At 38.3% G+C, this 22,660-nt stretch overlaps 1 protein-coding gene across 1 annotated transcript in view; it reads right to left on the bottom strand.

Moving 5' to 3' along the window:
* LOC144433630 (TPR and ankyrin repeat-containing protein 1-like) overlaps positions 1 to 22,660 on the bottom strand; it is a 193,973-nt gene that overhangs the window by 134,275 nt on the left and 37,038 nt on the right. The window contains exons 5-6 of the mRNA XM_078121973.1: positions 10,662 to 10,854; positions 5,884 to 6,555 (exon numbers count right to left, since the gene is read on the bottom strand). Of these exons, the coding sequence (XP_077978099.1) occupies positions 5,884 to 6,555; positions 10,662 to 10,854 (865 nt within the window). The remainder of the gene's footprint in view (positions 1 to 5,883; positions 6,556 to 10,661; positions 10,855 to 22,660) is intronic.

Here is a 22,660-nt window from a genome sequence, read left to right as displayed (position 1 = left end):
ACGATTACTTTTGAAAGGGGGTAGATTTTCAATGATTTCGCGCGATAAAAGCTTATGATGTGTAGTTTTCGAAAAGCACGCCCGGTGGGAAAGTCGCCCAACAGGCAGCCTCGCGCCATTACTGTACTACGTGGCACTTGATTCTGGCGGGGGTTTCTCTTGCAAACGGGAATAGTGAAGGGTGAGCCAATCAAGTGAGACCTTTCAAACCTAGCTAAAATTATAGCCAATAAAATTAGCTGTAACATGATATGTGTTTAATACGGGTCAGGCCAGCATCTACAGTAGTAAAGTAAGGTTTAAGTTTTTGTCGCGTGATTTCGTATTTATGTACGGTGCGTAGTCTTTTTAAACAGTAATTTTCAGATCCGTTGGTACTTAAACTACGTTTCTGGGTTATTTATTTGGTATGTTATTGACCAGCTCCCTTTATAAAAATGCTGTACAAATTGGACGTCAGTGTTCGACCGGGCGTTCATCGGAACGGACTCAGTGAAGCTAATGGCGGCTGTCATTTTGTTTCGATGAGTTTATTCAGCAAGAAAACATCGTGTTCTATGTTTTTGTACTTCCTACATGCAGTGACGATCGTAATTGTTACCAGTACAACTTACAGCCTACATGTACATTGCCATGGTACTGCAGTGCTAACACAGTTACGTGTTTCGTGTTGCGAGGTCGTGTTTGGGGGGACATTTCTAAATACACGAAATCAGTTATTGAATGTGTAGTCGATATTGGTATTCAGTTTGAAAAATTAAAATCCTGAACTTTATTTTACTAATGGTTTTGTCATTTCTTAGTAACTATAAGACCGACTGTATCACGTTCCGTCAACCCGGAAGTACATAGACACGAAAATAGACTAAGCGGCTTTTACATGTAATTAGTAACGAAATTTTACTCTAACTGTTGATAACCTTCAAATTTATCTATCTTTAAATACATTCTAATGTGCCCTGAAGACGACACTATAGAGACTTGCTGTATGGGAAGGTAATTTTTTTGTCTTTATAAATGTAGTCAGATTAATGTGTACTAGAAATGTTATGTAAAATATCTGCTAGAGATAAGACCACATCATATCTTATTACTCTCTCCCCCCCCAAAAAAAAAAAATGAAGACAAAATACTTTAAAAAAGAAGAAGCTCCAAAACAGAGAAAAGAACAAAATTACAAACAACTACAAAGAAAACAACAGAAGACAGTTCAATTGGAACACAGGATTTCAAATAAGTATGGGGTTTGGAAAAGTGAATTAGAAGTAGAGCAAAAACTAAGAGAGATGAAGAGAAGTGAACAAGTGAAAGCACTTAATAAAGACCAGATTCAATTTCATGTTGACATTTTAAAGACAATACTTGTAAACAAAATGCTAAAGAAGTGGCAGGATCAGGGGAAAAACTGACAATACCACAATTTGCACAGAATCTAAAGATTATCGTTTGTACAACAGGTGACCTACCAAATTTTGTTGATGATATTAATAACAATTTGAAGGTACTAGATAATAACAACACAACAAATAGCTAAGACTAGTAAGAGAGAGAAGAAAAGAAAAACAAGAACATGCACAGGACATATCAGTTTTGAATTACACAAACAACACAACGTGGCATGCATTTTGCCCATAGATGAAGATGACTAGTTTGCTGGTTAAGTCATTGAAGCTTCTTGTACCCCATCTGTTATCAGTGTCCATTTTCTTGCAAGGAATAGCATCATGCAAATTCTTTTAAATGGCCAATGTTGCAACAGTTGACCCCAAATTTTTTAAGGAAATTCATGTTGAACCTTGAGACTCTATAAGCTTGTTCAGTGAGAATCATTGATGAAGAAGAGAAGTCATACATAGCAATCAAGAACAAATACTTTTTCATTTAATTTTCAGTGGGGGGGGGGGGGAGATCCCTAGTGATCTTCTGAACTATTCTCTATGATCATGTGAGGTCTGCATACATTTAAATTCACGGTCATTCACTGTCTAAGATAAAATCAATATCATACACACAAGACAAATGGATTACAAGTATGTAAATTCATATTGAATTGATACTAGTGTTGAAAATTAAACACTTTGAAAAGTAGAAAAATTGCTTAATTATAAGCTGTACTGTAATGATTGAAGTGTTTAGAACTACATTCAGGTGTTATTGGTGTGTCTATCAAATTTCATCAAAGTACCATGTACAGTTTTTGAGTTACAGTACAGACATTTGTTTCTTGCATCGTAGGGATATTTGCCTACACTATACGGTGCGATTTACCAAATCACATCTTTGGGATTTGCAACTTGAAATGGTACAACTATATCAAGTATTGATTATTGATTATTGGATCAAATTCCAAGGAGATAATCTTGTATAATTATAAAGTTACAGTCTTCTGAATGTTGCGAAAAATGACAAAACCAAAACACATATTTAAAATTTAAGTCTAATAAAATATTTGTGAAGTTTGCCATTCTCCAAAAGTTCTTAAAACCTAATAATATTGACTGATTTTCTGAATTTGTACTCACAATTAGTAGCTCAAGAGTATCAACAGTGATTATTATCATATAAGGGCAGTAAAGTGAAATATTTTGTATTTTAAATTTTCGATTTTGGAATATTTTTGCCAAATTTCTTGAGAACTATATGATATTGCGACCATTCCGCTTTTTAATACCAATTATTTGATACTTTCAATCACTAAATGTGATACATATGAACATCCAAACAATTATTTTATCACTTTGCTGAATGTATAAATTAGTAACATAAACTATACATGAACAGAAAAGTTTGTTTATGAAAATTCCTAAAAATCCAATATGGCCACCGCCAATATGGCCGCTATTCCATAATGAAAACGGGGCTCTTCATGATTTTCAATGAGTTGAAAATATGAAAGTATAATCTGAATATAATCTTTGACATTATTTTTTGAATTTGTAACTAAATAACTATGTTGTCTGAAAATTGTAGCTAAATTTAGAGAATTATTTTGAAGTTAACAGTCATCAAAGTTTTAAGATGGACACGACTAGGTATGCTTACCTATTTCCATGGTCCCCACCAGAGTTAATATATTTTATTAGCATTTTTTTTGTATTCACACTTTTGTCTTTTCTTTCGTTATTGTTTAACTTTGGTGAAATAAAGATTCATTCATTCATTCATTCAAAGATTTTGATGTTTTCCAATGGTGCCGCACTGAAAAAAACTAAGTCAGATGAAATATTTAGCATTTTTGATTGTCTTAAAATTTAAAAATACAAGAAAATTTTGTGAAAATCATGTAAAGATTGTTTAAATGGGTAAAACTCTTTCAGTATCTTAAAAAATTTTCCTAATGAAAGCAGTTTTTATGAAGTTAACTTCCTGTAAAATAAGGAAAATGTCAGTTTTTAGAGATTTTCAACTCAATTTTCTCAAAAATCAAAATTGCAAGGTGGACTTATTCTTGCCTCATAATAGGAGATCAAAATTGCAAGGTGGACTTATTCTTGCCTCATAATAGGAGATCAAAATTGCAAGGTGGACTTATTTTTGCCTCATAATAGGGGATCAAAATTGCAAGGTGGACTTATTTTTGCCTCATAATAGGAGATCAAAATTGCAAGGTGGACTTATTTTTGCCTCATAATAGGAGATCAAAATTGCAAGGTGGACTTATTTTTGCCTCATAATAGGGGATCAAAATTGCAAGGTGGACTTATTTTTGCCTCATAGTAGGAGATCAAAATTGCAAGGTGGACTTATTTTTGCCTCATAATAGGAGATCTAAATTGCAAGGTGGACTTATTTTTGCCTCATAATAGAAGATCTAAATTGCAAGGTGGACTTATTTTTGCCTCATAATAGGGGATCAAAATTGCAAGGTGGACTTATTTTTGCCTCATAATAGGGGATCAAAATTGCAAGGTGGACTTATTCTTGCCTCATAATAGGAGATCAAAATTGCAAGGTGGACTTATTTTTGCCTCATAATAGGAGATCAAAATTGCAAGGTGGACTTATTTTTGCCTCATAATAGGAGATCAAAATTGCAAGGTGGACTTATTCTTGCCTCATAATAGGAGATCTAAATTGTAAGGTGGACTTATTTTTGCCTCATAATAGGAGATCAAAATTGCAAGGTGGACTTATTTTTGCCTCATAATAGGAGATCTAAATTGCAAGGTGGACTTATTTTTGCCTCATAATAGGGGATCAAAATTGCAAGGTGGACTTATTCTTGCCTCATAATACGAGATCAAAATTGCAAGGTGGACTTATTTTTGCCTCATAATAGGAGATCTAAATTGCAAGGTGGACTTATTTTTGCCTCATAATAGGGGATCAAAATTGCAAGGTGGACTTATTCTTGCCTCATAATAGGGGATCAAAATTGCAAGGTGGACTTATTTTTGCCTCATAATAGGAGATCAAAATTGCAAGGTGGACTTATTTTTGCCTCATAATAGGGGATCAAAATTGCAAGGTGGACTTATTCTTGCCTCATAATAGGAGATCAAAATTGCAAGGTGGACTTATTTTTGCCTCATAATAGGGGATCAAAATTGCAAGGTGGACTTATTCTTGCCTCATAATAGGGGATCAAAATTGCAAGGTGGACTTATTTTGGCCTCATAATAGGAGATCAAAATTGCAAGGTGGACTTATTCTTGCCTCATAATAGGAGATCAAAATTGCAAGGTGGACTTATTTTTGCCTCATAATAGGGGATCAAAATTGCAAGGTGGACTTATTTTTGCCTCATAATAGGGGATCAAAATTGCAAGGTGGACTTATTTTTGCCTCATAATACGAGATCAAAATTGCAAGGTGGACTTATTTTTGCCTCATAATAGGGGATCAAAATTGCAAGGTGGACTTATTTTTGCCTCATAATAGGAGATCAAAATTGCAAGGTGGACTTATTTTTGCCTCATAATAGGAGATCAAAATTGCAAGGTGGACTTATTTTTGCCTCATAATAGGGGATCAAAATTGCAAGGTGGACTTATTTTTGCCTCATAATACGAGATCAAAATTGCAAGGTGGACTTATTTTTGCCTCATAATAGGGGATCAAAATTGCAAGGTGGACTTATTTTTGCCTCATAATAGGAGATCAAAATTGCAAGGTGGACTTATTTTTGCCTCATAATAGGGGATCAAAATTGCAAGGTGGACTTATTTTTGCCTCATAATAGGGGATCAAAATTGCAAGGTGGACTTATTTTGGCCTCATAATAGGAGATCAAAATTGCAAGGTGGACTTCTTCTTGCCTCATAATAGAAGATCTAAATTGCAAGGTGGACTTATTCTTGCCTCATAATAGGAGATCAAAATTGCAAGGTGGACTTATTTTTGCCTCATAATAGGGGATCAAAATTGCAAGGTGGACTTATTTTTGCCTCATAATAGGGGATCAAAATTGCAAGGTGGACTTATTTTTGCCTCATAATAGGAGATCAAAATTGCAAGGTGGACTTATTTTTGCCTCATAATAGGGGATCAAAATTGCAAGGTGGACTTATTTTTGCCTCATAATAGGAGATCTAAATTGCAAGGTGGACTTATTTTTGCCTCATAATAGGGGATCAAAATTGCAAGGTGGACTTATTCTTGCCTCATAATAGGAGATCAAAATTGCAAGGTGGACTTATTTTTGCCTCATAATAGGAGATCAAAATTGCAAGGTGGACTTATTTTTGCCTCATAATAGGAGATCAAAATTGCAAGGTGGACTTATTCTTGCCTCATAATAGGGGATCAAAATTGCAAGGTGGACTTATTCTTGGCAAAGTAAAAACCTAGAAATCAAATGGTTATTAATTCTATGATGCATCAAAAGAGTAAAATTCAATTTCAGGTTATGAGAGTTGAATGTAGACTAAGTACATGATTTACCTGGTGCTTGTTTATTGGCTTCTGGAATATCTTCATCCTGTGTTTCCTGGCTTAACTGTCTTTGATCTTCTTCAGATATTCTGGCTAGCCCTGTCTTTGTATCTGCTTGGGAGTGTCTTGCCTTTAAGTTAGCTCCATCCAGTTCCAGGATAGGTTCAAGTCTTGGCCTTTTAGGTATGAATTGCTCCAAGTCTTCAATTGCAGATAAAATTCTCTTCTTGATCTCATCTTTAGGAAACCTTTCAAGTACACCTGTAGCCAGCTTGACATGACTCTCACTTTTCAGAACCTCCTCCATTTTTTCAGTTACTTTTCCATTTTTGTTTTCATCCTCTTCTTTCTTATTCTTCACTTTGTCTTTGCCTTTTTTAGACTTGGAATATACAGCCGGATAATGGTCAGCTGCCATCTTTAGGTAAGGAAGTCTGCGGTCATCTTTCTTCAAACTATTTAGTGGTATCTTACCTTGGTTGTTCTTAATTTGCGGATCCACACGGTACTCAACCAATATTTTTACAGCCACTAACAAGATATGGTTACACTGCCCTTGTATGACAATGTGAAACAAGGTATTTCCTTCTGAATCTTGTACACAGGGATTGAGATTTGGATAACCTTTTGGGTGGCGTTTGTATTTTTCACATAGAACCTTCAGAATTTCAAACATTAGGTCTGGAAAAAGAAGAAGGTAAGTGAAAGATATAGGATTGAAGTAATCAAGAGCAGATTCAGTCACTACTGACAAGGGCCAGTCCTGCATTCTTTTCTGTATCAATTTGTTTCATCTCAAAAATTAGCAGATTCCTTAAATATGTTCATCATGCCAGTAAATTATAGTAACCATGGAAACAGTTTGACTCTTAGTCTGTCTGTCGACATGACAGTAAAACATAGTCAAACAGTTTGACTATTAGTCTGTCTGTCGACATGATGGTAAAACATAGTAACAGTTTGACTGTTAGTCTGTCTGTTGACATGATGGTAAAACATAGTAACAGTTTGACTGTTAGTCTGTCTGTCGACATTACGGTAAAACATAGTAACAGTTTGACTGTTAGTCTGTCGGTTGACATGATGGTAAAACATAGTAACAGTTTGACTGTTAGTCTGTCTGTCGACATTACGGTAAAACATAGTAACAGTTTGACTGTTAGTCTGTCTGTCAACATGACGGTAAAACATAGAAACAGTTTGACTGTTAGTCTGTCTGTCGACATGACGGTAAAACATAGTTACAGTAACAGTTTGACTGTTAGTCTGTCTGTTGACATGACGGTAAAACATAGTAACAGTTTGACTATTAGTCTGTCTGTCGACATGACGGTAAAACATAGTAACAGTTTGACTGTTAGTCTGTCTGTTGACATGACGGTAAAACATAGTACAGTTTGACTGTTAGTCTGTCTGTCAACATGACACTAAATTTATGCCCAAAATAAATAAAAAATGACCACAAGTTGGAGGTATGCGAGTCCGAATCGGGATGCCAAAGTGGCGCTTTTTGCCGACATGCTTATCCTCAAGAGCAAATATGCAGTCGGAACTTTGAACTAACGTTGCGGCAATCTGATCCCTACATAAACTGTTTTGAGTTCACACAGCCATGTCCTTGTATAAAACAATGTATCGACAGTCAAAATTTATTGAAAATTTCTATGGACAGCACCTTTATTTAAGTTGTAAACGATGTTAGGGGAGACTGTTTTGCTTCGGCCATGTTGAAATTTTGAATGTTACGCTGAAAATCACATGTAAAAAATCCGATTGGAAAATCGCCCTGAATGTGCACAAATTTCCCTCCACTGACCTGTACACAGTGAGTTTGTGTTACTACAAGTCATTATTGAGCCGTAACAAAAAGAAATAAAACCAAAATAATCCATTTTATAGCCAAAAATTACAACCAAGACGTTAGTATGGGCGTCGGTACCTGTCACAAGATTGCGTAAATTTGCCGACATTCAAAAATTCAGACGTAAATTGCTGCCGGCAGCTCAAATAGACTGAAGCGGGAATTTGATGCTTACACACGAGTACAATGTGTTCCCACAGCTAAAAACTTGCATTCAACGATGTATTTCGAGTCAAATTCTGTCGAAATATCCAAGGACAGTGCCATAATTTATATCGTAGACCATGCTATGGGAGCCGTTAATTACCTCCGCCATGTTTAAATTCGATTTTGTTGGCAAAAAACGCACATAAAAATTATGATCGCTCGTTTTTTGGGCCGTACTCGGTTACCGTTCACTGTCACACATTCAAAATGGCAGTATAGATAAACAAGGCTAATACGCATGTGTGGAACTAGTTATGGCAGCAAATTTTGCAGCAATAGCTGCCGTTGAACGGTTTCACGGCGATGAAGGTGAATGAACTTTGGCGTCCCGGTATAGCGGGTTCTCGTGGGCGCCCTAGCGCGTCCCGGTATACCGGGTTCTCGTGGTGAAAGGGTTAAAGGGGGCTTTCCGTCATGAGAACAGGTACTGACTTGAAATTAATAAGTATGACTAAGCTACACTCTGTGTATCTACATGCAAGATATCAAAAGCGAGTAGTATTTGAGAAGTTGTTAAAAATATCATTTTTGACAAAAAATTTGTAAAATATTGAAAGTGACACAGATCAACTTAGCATTAACAAATCTGAATAGCCTCCCCAAAAGAAACTTGCAAACAAAATATCAAAGTATTCTGACTGTCAGTTTCGGGGAAGATCAAAATAGAAAAAGTTGACTGAAGTATGACAGACGACTTAATGAATCAACCTAACCCTTCAGCTCCATCAGCTGTCACTGACAACAGAGCTAAAAATTGTGTGGTTTCGGTTAGGCTCAACTTTAGAATAGATGGGATAGGTAGATTTTTTATTTATTTTAATATATTTTTTTTCTGTGTCAGTGTCTATGAGTTCAGCTTTCCCATTGTTATCCAACTGTCTCAGATATACAGCCATTACAGACTGGAAGAACATTTTTATTTTGTCTTTTTAAGTTGATGGCAGTTTCCACATCCACTATTAAGTGAGCCTTCACAATTTTTTGTGATTTTATCATTTTTTTCTCAAATACATACACGAAGTTTAGGGTCAGCAGTGAAAAGCTAGGTGGGGGTTGGGTAAATGGAACCAACAATTATATTTTTTAGGCCTAATACTACAATATTTTTTAGAAATCATGAGATCTGTTGCACTGTATTCGATGTGCAAATCATATGAATGAATCAAGGAGATAATAGTGTACATGTTGTACTCGATCATATCAAGTTAATATAGAAAATGCACATCCCCTATCAATGTAATGTTATCTTGGTATAAATGCTATATGGAGATTTTATACTAGTTTCATAACGACAAAACATAAATAGGATACCAGATAGGGTTAAAGTCAGTAAGTATTTAGTTGATAAAAACAGTACCTGACGTTGACACATGCCCCTTTAATCAGAGATCCTCAGCTGGGTGAAATGCGACAAATCTGCCATTTTAGACAAATATTAATAGTGGGAAACGAATTTCTAAACGTCAAAAACAATTATGAATTTAATCTTTTTTTAAGTTTCAGTTTCTATTCAAATGTGCTGTATTACAGGCGGTTTCATCTATTTTAAAGTGTTAAAAATTATGAATTTCCACCTTTTGTTTATGTTCCTGTTTGAACACTCCTTCATCTTATATTAAATTTCATCTTTTCCAAAGTGCCAAATAATTCTGAACTTTTCATATTCCTTGAAATTCCTGCATCCTCCCATTTCATAGTAAATTTAACTTATTTCAAAGAGCATCAACCAGTAACCTGATTTTTTCATCTTTTGTTGATGCTAAGACTTTCAAAATACAAGCTAATATACTAAATTTCATCATTCTATAAGTATGTGTTATTTGCCAAAATAACATTCCATATCTTGCTGTGAGAGGTAATTTTTCTGGTAATAACAGAGAGCTGGAGGCGAGCCGTTATACTGGAAAATTCACCTCAAGCAGCAAGATATGGAACAGTATTTGGCAAATAACATACTTATACGTCACCTGTGACTACGAATTCATTTTTCAACATCTAAAAATGTTGTTTCATTTTAAAATAAAATCACTTCCGTGTTATACTATTGAGCGTAGTATCACGTACCTCCCCTTCAACTTCAATGCGGTTGTTTACAGGTCAGCCTTAACTTTATCATCCAATCAGAGTGAGCGTTTGCTTAGTAGTATGCCGTAATGTTTACTATTTGCATATCACTCAATGACATATTCAAACTTATAACCATCAGCTGAAAAATGTCTTTGTTTTGCGTACTGTATTCCATTAAATGTACAGAAATGTTTGGGATATGCTTTGTTGTTCTAGTTAAAGCAAAAATTGCACCCTCTCAGCTGTGGCAGTAATTTTGATATATTTTGCTAAATTTAGGAATTCATGTTCATGATTGACAACTGTGTGTTCGCCGTCACTGGACTTTTGCCATTCTGTTTGGAATTTTTGACAGTTCAAAGACTTGTTACAATGTATACAACAGTGATCTTTTCTTTGGTTGACAACAAATTTGGCATCGGAAATGCTTTTTTTGTCTGGATTTTCAGTTGTCTGCTAGGTTTGTTTACAAGGGGACATGCAGTGATCATGTGATATAACAAGCAAAAAATACGGCTGGTGAAAAATACGCCTGCATATCTGCAGGGCTCTCAACCAATCAGAATGCGAGATTGGTGACAGGTGACGTATAATACAGTGTCAAATGTTAATGTAACAGCAGTCATTGCATCAGTATCATACTTATTCTTACCTTTTTTCTTCAATGCAAATATCAAGGCTGCATGCAATGGTGTATCTCCCTTGTCAAGACTGAGTGAGACTGGGTCTGCACCATGCTGGAGCAGCAGAGTGACTAGACGACCATCCTCCAGTAGTCTGAGAGCATAGGCAATGGGTTTCATTGTTACAGTACTGCCATCCACTCCATCAGCTTTGGCACCATTCTACACATGCAAACATACATTGATATAAGTTATACTTATTACTAAAAGCCTGTACCTGGAGATGGTATACCAAGAGTTTTCTGACCAGTGAACAAATGCACACTGCAAGTTCAAATATCAAGTTCACTGTCAATACCAATTGTTATATTTAGATATACAAATGTACAATTTCTTTTTTGGTGTGATTACATTGCACTTAAAGGGGAATGCCACTCCAGGAAAAAAAGGTATTTTCATAAACTTTGGGTTCTCTCATGATATTTAGTGATTTCACATCAAATAATTTCACTAGATTGCAAAGAAACACCAAAGTAACACTTTATTTCATATCTATTGTTCTAACATTTCACATTGTTCTAACATTTCATATCTATTGTTCTAACATTTCACATCTATTGTTCTATCATTTCACATTGTTCTAACATTTCACATCTATTGTTCTAACATTTCATATCTATTGTTCTAACATTTCACATTGTTCTAACATTTCATATCTATTGTTCTATCATTTCACGTTGTTCTAACATTTCATATCTATTGTTCTAACATTTCACATCTATTGTTCTAACATTTCACATTGTTCTAACATTTCATATATATTGTTCTATCATTTCATGTTGTTCTAACATTTCACATCTATTGTTGTAACATTTCACATTGTTGTAACATTTCACATCTATTGTTCTAACATTTCACATTGTTCTAACATTTCACATCTATTAATTGTTCTAACATTTCACATTGTTCTAACATTTCACATCTATTGTTCTAGCAGTGATTCACTTGCATCACAGGTCTTCACATATCAATATGTATTGTATTCACAATACATATTCAAGATATGACCAAAATTGACCTTTCCAGGCCTAATTTGCATATCACTGATCATCACATTGTTTTATACAGCTGCCTCTACAAATGCCCAGATGCATCCCAATTAAATTTCAGCCCAATCCACTTGGTTGTTTTGGAATTATAGATTTTTCACCAAAAAGACACATTATTATACCTAATTTACATCATAATCACATTTTAAAATCACATTTTTGACCCAAATCACACACCAATGGTCATTTTGATTTAAGGAATTTCCCAACTATACACCTAAGGTAATATACCCGTCAAATATAGCAATCTGACCAGTGGTTTTTGACTTTAAGATGTTTACACACACACACACACACACACATCCACCATCAACGACACTTACTTTGCCATGCCTATAGCACTCCTGAACGTAAGAAGTTCAGTTGTGCTAAAAATCACTTTAATATTTTTTTTTTTGACAGAGCATCCATCTTGTGCAGGGATGGCATACATTTTTGTGACAGAGATGGAGCATATGTCACGGGATTGAACACATGTTTACAGGGATGGAATACATTGATTAGCACCCCTACACACATTGGATGGAGTACATTGATTAGCACCCCTGCACACATTATATGGAGTACATTGATTAGCACCCCTGCACACACATTGGATGGAGTACATTGGATGGAGTACATTGATTAGTACCCCTGCACACACATTGGATGGAGTACATTGATTAGTACCCCTGCACACATTGTATGGAGTACATTGATTAGCACCCCTGCACACATTGGATGGAGTACATTGATTAGCACCCCTGCACACATTGGATGGAGTACATTGATTAGCACCCCTGCACACATTGGATGGAGTACATTGATTAGTACCCCTGCACACATTGTATGGAGTACATTGATTAGCACCCCTGCACACACACTGGATGGAGTACATTGATTAGTACCCCTGCACACATTGGATGGAGTACATTGATTAGTACCCCTGCACACATTGTATGGAGTACATTGATTAGCACCCCTGCACACACACTGGATGGAGTACATTGATTAGTACCCCTGCACACATTGGATGGAGTACATTGATTAGTACCCCTGCACACACTGGATGGAGTACATTGATTAGCACCCCTGCACACATTGTATGGAGTACATTGATTAGCACCCCTGCACACATTGGATGGAGTACATTGATTAGCACCCCTGCACACATTGGATGGAGTACATTGATTAGAACCCCTGCACACATTGGATGGAGTACATTGATTAGCACCCCTGCACACATTGTATGGAGTACATTGATTAGCACCCCTGCACACATTGTATGGAGTACATTGATTAGCACCCCTGCACACATTGGATGGAGTACATTGATTAGCACCCCTGCACACATTGTATGGAGTACATTGATTAGCACCCCTGCACACATTGGATGGAGTACATTGATTAGCACCCCTGCACACATTGGATGGAGTACATTGATTAGAACCCCTGCACACATTGGATGGAGTACATTGATTAGTACCCCTGCACACATTGGATGGAGTACATTGATTAGTACCCCTGCACACACATTGGATGGAGTACATTGATTAGTACCCCTGCACACATTGGATGGAGTACATTGATTAGCACCCCTGCACACATTGGATGGAGTACATTGATTAGCACCCCTGCACACATTGGATGGAGTACATTGATTAGTACCCCTGCACACATTGGATGGAGTACATTGATTAGTACCCCTGCACACATTGGATGGAGTACATTGGATGGAGTACATTGATTAGTACCCCTGCACACATTGGATGGAGTACATTGATTAGTACCCCTGCACACATTCGATGGAGTACATTGATTAGTACCCCTGCACACATTGGATGGAGTACATTGATTAGTACCCCTGCACACATTGGATGGAGTACATTGGATGGAGTACATTGATTAGTACCCCTGCACACATTGGATGGAGTACATTGATTAGAACCCCTGCACACATTGGATGGAGTACATTAATCCCCCCCACTACACACATTGGATGGAGTACATTGATTAGCACCCCTGCACACATTGGATGGAGTACATTGATTAGTACCCCTGCACACACATTGGATGGAGTACATTGGATGGAGTACATTGATTAGTACCCCTGCACACATTGGATGGAGTACATTGATTAGCACCCCTGCACACATTACATGGAGTACATTGATTAGTACCCCTGCACACACATTGTATGGAGTACATTGATTAGCACCCCTGCACACATTGGATGGAGTACATTGATTAGTAGGCTACCCTACACACATTGGATGGAGTACATTAATCCCCCCCCCCCCCACTACACACATTGGATGGAGTACATTGATTAGCACCCCTGCACACATTGTATGGAGTACATTGATTAGCACCCCTGCACACACATTGGATGGAGTACATTGATTAGTACCCCTGCACACACACTGGATGGAGTACATTGATTAGCACCCCTGCACACATTGTATGGAGTACATTGATTAGCACCCCTGCACACATTGGATGGAGTACATTGATTAGTACCCCTGCACACATTGGATGGAGTACATTGATTAGTACCCTGCACACATTGGATGGAATACATTGATTAGCACCCCTGCACACACATTGGATGGAGTACATTGATTAGTACCCCTGCACACATTGGATGGAGTACATTGATTAGCACCCCTGCACACATTGGATGGAGTACATTGATTAGCACCCCTGCACACATTGTATGGAGTACACTGATTAGTACCCCTGCACACATTGGATGGAGTACATTGATTAGTACCCCTGCACACATTGGATGGAGCACATTGATTAGTACCCCTGCGCACACATTGGATGGAGTACATTGATTAGTACCCCTGCACACACATTGTATGGAGTACATTGATTAGTACCCCTGCACACATTGGATGGAGCACATTGATTAGTACCCCTGCACACATTGTATGGAGTACATTGATTAGTACCCCTGCACACATTGGATGGAGTACATTGATTAGTACCCCTGCACACATTGTATGGAGTACATTGATTAGCACCCCTGCACACATTGGATGGAGTACATTGATTAGCACCCCTGCACACATTGGATGGAGTACATTGATTAGTACCCCTGCACACATTGGATGGAGTACATTGATTAGTACCCCTGCACACATTGTATGGAGTACATTGATTAGCACCCCTGCACACATTGTATGGAGTACATTGATTAGTACCCCTGCACACATTGGATGGAGTACATTGATTAGCACCCCTGCACACATTGGATGGAGTACATTGATTAGTACCCCTGCACACATTGGATGGAGTACATTGATTAGTACCCCTGCACACATTGGATGGAGTACATTGATTAGTACCCCTGCACACATTGTATGGAGTACATTGGATGGAGTACATTGATTAGCACCCCTACACACATTGGATGGAGTACATTGATTAGCACCCCTACACACATTGTATGGAGTACATTGATTAGTACCCCTGCACACATTGGATGGAGTACATTGATTAGTACCCCTGCACACATTGTATGGAGTACATTGGATGGAGTACATTGATTAGCACCCCTGCACACATTGGATGGAGTACATTGATTAGCACCCCTACACACATTGTATGGAGTACATTGATTAGTACCCCTGCACACATTGGATGGAGTACATTGGATGGAGTACATTGATTAGCACCCCTGCACACACATTGTATGGAGTACATTGATTAGTACCCCTGCACACACATTGGATGGAGTACATTGGATGGAGTACATTGATTAGCACCCCTGCACACATTGTATGGAGTACATTGATTAGTACCCCTGCACACACATTGGATGGAGTACATTGGATGGAGTACATTGATTAGCACCTGAGGCCTGCACACATTGGATGGAGTACATTGATTAGCACCCCTGCACACATTGGATGGAGTACATTGATTAGCACCCCTGCACACATTGTATGGAGTACATTGATTAGCACCCCTGCACACACATTGTATGGAGTACATTGGATGGAGTACATTGATTAGTACCCCTGCACACATTGGATGGAGTACATTGATTAGTACCCCTGCACACATTGGATGGAGTACATTGATTAGTACCCCTGCACACATTGTATGGAGTACATTGATTAGCACCCTGCACACATTGGATGGAGTACATTGATTAGCACCCCTGCACACACATTGGATGGAGTAATTGATTAGAACCCCTGCACACACAATGTATGGAGTACATTGATTAGAACCCCTGCACACAATGTATGGAGTACATTGATTAGTACCCCTGCACACAATGTATGGAGTACATTGATTAGAACCCCTGCACACATTGTATGGAGTACATTGATTAGAACCCCTGCACACAATGTATGGAGTACATTGATTAGTACCCCTGCACACATTGTATGGAGTACATTGATTAGTACCCCTGCACACATTGTATGGAGTACATTGGATGGAGTACATTGATTAGCACCCCTACACACATTGGATGGAGTACATTGATTAGCACCCCTACACACATTGTATGGAGTACATTGATTAGTACCCCTGCACACATTGGATGGAGTACATTGATTAGTACCCCTGCACACATTGTATGGAGTACATTGGATGGAGTACATTGATTAGCACCCCTGCACACATTGGATGGAGTACATTGATTAGCACCCCTACACACATTGTATGGAGTACATTGATTAGTACCCCTGCACACATTGGATGGAGTACATTGGATGGAGTACATTGATTAGCACCCCTGCACACACATTGTATGGAGTACATTGATTAGTACCCCTGCACACACATTGGATGGAGTACATTGGATGGAGTACATTGATTAGCACCCCTGCACACATTGTATGGAGTACATTGATTAGTACCCCTGCACACACATTGGATGGAGTACATTGGATGGAGTACATTGATTAGCACCCCTGCACACATTGGATGGAGTACATTGATTAGCACCCCTGCACACATTGGATGGAGTACATTGATTAGCACCCCTGCACACATTGTATGGAGTACATTGATTAGCACCCCTGCACACACATTGTATGGAGTACATTGGATGGAGTACATTGATTAGTACCCCTGCACACATTGGATGGAGTACATTGATTAGCACCCCTGCACACATTGGATGGAGTACATTGATTAGTACCCCTGCACACATTGTATGGAGTACATTGATTAGCACCCTGCACACATTGGATGGAGTACATTGATTAGCACCCCTGCACACACATTGGATGGAGTAATTGATTAGAACCCCTGCACACACAATGTATGGAGTACATTGATTAGAACCCCTGCACACAATGTATGGAGTACATTGATTAGTACCCCTGCACACAATGTATGGAGTACATTGATTAGAACCCCTGCACACATTGTATGGAGTACATTGATTAGAACCCCTGCACACAATGTATGGAGTACATTGATTAGTACCCCTGCACACATTGTATGGAGTACATTGATTAGTACCCCTGCACACATTGGATGGAGTACATTGATTAGCACCCCTGCACACATTGGATGGAGTACATTGATTAGTACCCCTGCACACATTGTATGGAGTACATTGATTAGTACCCCTGCACACACATTGCATGGAGTACATTGATTAGCACCCCTGCACACATTGGATGGAGTACATTGATTAGCACCCCTGCACACATTGCATGGAGTACATTGATTAGTACCCCTGCACACACATTGGATGGAGTACATTGATTAGTACCCCTGCACACATTGGATGGAGTACATTGATTAGTACCCCTGCGCACACATTGTATGGAGTACATTGATTAGTACCCCTGCACACATTGGATGGAGTACATTGATTAGCACCCCTGCACACATTGGATGGAGTACATTGATTAGTACCCCTGCACACACATTGGATGGAGTACATTGATTAGTACCCCTGCACACACATTGGATGGAGTACATTGATTAGTACCCCTGCACACATTGTATGGAGTACATTGATTAGTACCCCTGCACACATTGTATGGAGTACATTGATTAGTACCCCTGCACACACATTGGATGGAGTACATTGGATGGAGTACATTGATTAGTACCCCTGCACACATTGGATGGAGTACATTGATTAGTACCCCTGCACACATTGGATGGAGTACATTGATTAGCACCCCTGCACACATTGTATGGAGTACATTGATTAGCACCCCTGCACACATTACATGGAGTACATTGATTAGTACCCCTGCACACATTGGATGGAGTACATTGATTAGTACCCCTACACACATTGGATGGAGTACATTGATTAGCACCCCTGCACACATTGGATGGAGTACATTGATTAGCACCCCTGCACACATTGGATGGAGTACATTGATTAGTACCCCTGCACACACATTGGATGGAGTACATTGGATGGAGTACATTGATTAGTACCCCTGCACACATTGGATGGAGTACATTGATTAGTACCCCTGCACACATTGTATGGAGTACATTGATTAGTACCCCTGCACACATTGGATGGAGTACATTGATTAGCACCCCTGCACACATTGGATGGAGTACATTGATTAGTACCCCTGCACACATTGGATGGAGTACATTGATTAGCACCCCTGCACACATTGTATGGAGTACATTGATTAGTACCCCTGCACACATTGTATGGAGTACATTGATTAGTACCCCTGCACACATTGGATGGAGTACATTGGATGGAGTACATTGATTAGTACCCCTGCACACATTGTATGGAGTACATTGATTAGTACCCCTTAACACACATTGGATGGAGTACATTGATTAGCACCCCTGCACACATTGGATGGAGTACATTGATTAGCACCCCTGCACACATTGTATGGAGTACATTGATTAGTACCCCTGCACACATTGGATGGAGTACATTGATTAGCACCCCTGCACACATTGTATGGAGTACATTGATTAGTACCCCTGCACACATTGTATGGAGTACATTGATTAGTACCCCTGCACACACATTGGATGGAGTACATTGGATGGAGTACATTGATTAGTACCCCTGCACACATTGTATGGAGTACATTGATTAGTACCCCTACACACATTGGATGGAGTACATTGATTAGCACCCCTGCACACACATTGTATGGAGTACATTGATTAGTACCCCTGCACACACATTGGATGGAGTACATTGATTAGTACCCCTGCACACATTGGATGGAGCACATTGATTAGTACCCCTGCACACATTGGATGGAGTACATTGATTAGTACCCCTGCACACATTGTATGGAGTACATTGATTAGTACCCCTGCACACATTGGATGGAGTACATTGATTAGCACCCCTGCACACACATTGGATGGAGTACATTGGATGGAGTACATTGATTAGCACCCCTGCACACATTGGATGGAGTACATTGATTAGCACCCCTGCACACATTGTATGGAGTACATTGATTAGCACCCCTGCACACATTGGATGGAGTACATTGATTAGTACCCCTGCACACATTGGATGGAGTACATTGATTAGCACCCCTGCACACATTGTATGGAGTACATTGATTAGTACCCCTGCACACACACTGGATGGAGTACAATGATTAGCACCCCTGCACACATTACATGGAGTAATTGATTAGCCATCCCTGCACACATTGCATGCCATTTCAAAGTTGCTCGGGCTAAGCTAGACTTGTACAATAATCCCTTAGAAGCTACACTGTAATCAAAGTTACACTGTAATCAAGCATTGAATTCACTTCTGGTGAGAACCCAGATGGAGTAAAAAGGGCAGTAACAGGTTTGTTCTGGTGATGGCCATGGTCGCCAATCAGTCTCTGAATTTGAAAAGGACAATTGTACTCCAGTGTACAGACAGTAAAACTGCTTCTGAATCAGCTTCTAGCTGCTAAAACAACAATTGGGGAAATATGTTGTTGGTAGGATAATGTATATTATACATTTAATTAACCATTGCAATTTGATGGACAGGTATAATTCATTGTATACATGTACCTAAAGTGTCTGTATAGTACAATCAACCATGCTGAAAAACAATGTCCTTGTAGTGTCTGTATAGTACAATCAACCATGCTGAAAAACAATGTCCTTGTAGTGTCTGTATAGTACAATCAACCATGCTGAAAAACAATGTCCTTGTAGTGTCTGTATAGTACAATCAACCATGCTGAAAAACAATGTCCTTGTAGTGTCTGTATAGTACAATCAACCATGCTGAAAAACAATGTCCTTGTAGTGTCTGTATAGTACAATCAACCATGCTGAAAAACAATGTCCTTGTAGTGTCTGTATAGTACAATCAACCATGCTGAAAAACAATGTCCTTGTAGTGTCTGTATAGTACAATCAACCATGCTGAAAAACAATGTCCTTGTAGTGTCTGTATAGTACAATCAACCATGCTGAAAAACAATGTCCTTGTAGTGTCTGTATAGTACAATCAACCATGCTGAAAAACAATGTCCTTGTAGACAATACAAGCCTATAGTTTAATCATTGAGATTTTATGTAATAAATAATTTATCATGACGATTTTAAAGAGGGTATTTAAAACATGAACAAAACGTCATATTCCATCACATAAAAGATGATAACTTTGTCATTTTATATATGAAATGAACCTAAATGAAACTTTCTCTAAATAATAAATTGAGAAGAAATAGCACAAATGTACAGTTTTTATAAATATTTATCCATATGCTGATCTAATGTATATGCTAGAGATTATCATTTGCCTATCTATAATCATGTCCCCATGCATTGCTATGGAGAAATGGCGAGCTCTAGCCAGGCAGTAATTTTCCATATCACTGACCTACTTTCCCAAATAAGGTCACTTGTGGGAATTTTGGACTGCTTTCTTTGCCATTGCTATGCGTGCTAATTGCTATGCATGTACGTTGCAAAACTTGTTGGCATCCTGTAAGTGTACAATGTGTATGCTATCATGGTGGAAGCCTACGATATTCAACAGTGGCTTCAGGAAATTCCTCCTAAGATCTTAAACAGCATTCTATTTGGTGACTGTGGCGAAATTACATCAAATATTGGTAAGGAAGCTTTGGATTCGATCAATGATGTAAAAATAGTGAAGTCAATGATACATGGTCTGCTCCGCTCCATACGATTATGAACAGCTGTAAGCTACATGCAAATTGTAACTGTATCAAATGCCTAGAACAAGAGGAAGTGTACGTTTGTTATTAGCATCGGACGATAGTCAGTGGCTCAAGTATACTGGTAGTGTTTCCAATTTGTGATTTTTGACGATTTTAGTGTTACAAAGGACCTGGTACATGGTTTCACAATGTTTTTGATTACATTTTTGTTCAATCGTGGCATGCATGCATGCCATTCATCATGACAGGCACTCAACCGTCTACGATGTCATTTTCCAAAACATCTCTTACATAGTCAAATTATCATAAATTTTATTAAATCCAAACCTTGTTAATAACAGTAATTTTTTGTTGCATGTTTTCTGAGGGTTTTTCATTTTTTGTGTTTCGTGTGACTCAATAATGCATGTGTGTGTATGTATGTGCAAGGAGCTTGAGATATATATGAACATACCAAAATCAATCCACCAGACCATACATGTGATGAGGCCTTGGCATATGTTGACATTTACAACGAACAATGATTTTTGTTTTCAGTATAAAAATGTCAAAGTTATTGATTACAAACATATCTTAGCACTTCAAGAGGTCTATGATAAAACCTGAACGACCCACATATGGGTTTTGCAGACCTCAGTCGTACAACTTACAGCCCCTCCTAAAGTCAGGTCCTTCAGCCTCACAACCTTGGTCCGCAAAACCCATATCGGCCGTAAAGATAATAGGTGTTCATTTACTGAATGATTACCCAGTTGCCTATCCAGCCCTGTTGTTATTTTTGCAATATGTGCAATACTTTCACTGTTGCTATGGGCATGGTCATGTTGGTAGACACATTTGCATACATTTTTTGAATGTTCGTTCACTCGTTTATCAATCCCTGGTGTTATCTTTGCAATATTGATCATCATCATATAGCTGTTGCTATGGGCGTGGTCTTGTTCCTAGTTATAGTTGCACACATGTTTTGAATGTTTGTTCATTTGTCTATTAATCCCTGTTATCTTAGCAAAATACACAATCATTTGGCTATTACTATGGGCGTGGTCATGGTTGCTAGGGATATTTGCATACATATTTTGAATGTTTTCTCACTTCCCTACCGGTATACCAGATGTTATTTTAGCAAAATATACTGGCATTTGGTTGTTGCTAAGGGTGTGGTGATGGTTGCCAGGGCCAATTGTGTCAAAATATTTGAAGAAAATCTACAGAACAACACTTCTTAAAACATCTCACCAAATTTCAGTCTAATTGACCAAGTACATTTCGAGCCAAAATTCACATTTTTACATAATTTGCATATCACTCATGAGGTCATTATAATATGCTTAATATTTCTTCATCTATACACCAGATGCACACCCATTAAATTTCAACCCAATCTGTTTTGTAGTTTTGGAATTAAAGATATTTGACCAAAAAGACATATTTTTAGCCCTAACTTGCATATTACTAATGGAATCATCATATCATCATAAAGAAATCTTGTGGAGTTATGATGGGCGAATGGTTAGAATGGCCGGCTTGGAGTCTACAGGTTGCAGGTTCAAGCCCCATCGCTGCCATTTGTTTCTTGGTGTAATAGTGGCTAAAAGTTTTTGGACAAGATTTGAACCATGCCTGTGCCTCAGTCCACCCAGCTGTATAATTGGGGACCTGGTAGGATAGAGGTTGCAATGTGAATGCTTTAATCCTATGTGCATATAAAGGCTGCAATGGAATGTATGCTCCCCAAGGAGTTGAGGAAGTGTAAAGGGCCATTGTACCGAAATAGATCTGAGCTGGGGGGTAATAATTGTAAAG

The sequence above is a fragment of the Glandiceps talaboti genome, chromosome 4 (genome assembly GCF_964340395.1).
Source record: "Glandiceps talaboti chromosome 4, keGlaTala1.1, whole genome shotgun sequence".
Classification (NCBI taxonomy): Eukaryota; Metazoa; Hemichordata; class Enteropneusta; family Spengelidae; genus Glandiceps; species Glandiceps talaboti.
Note: the sequence above shows the minus strand (reverse complement) of the source record. Positions and strands in the feature narration are given on the sequence as shown.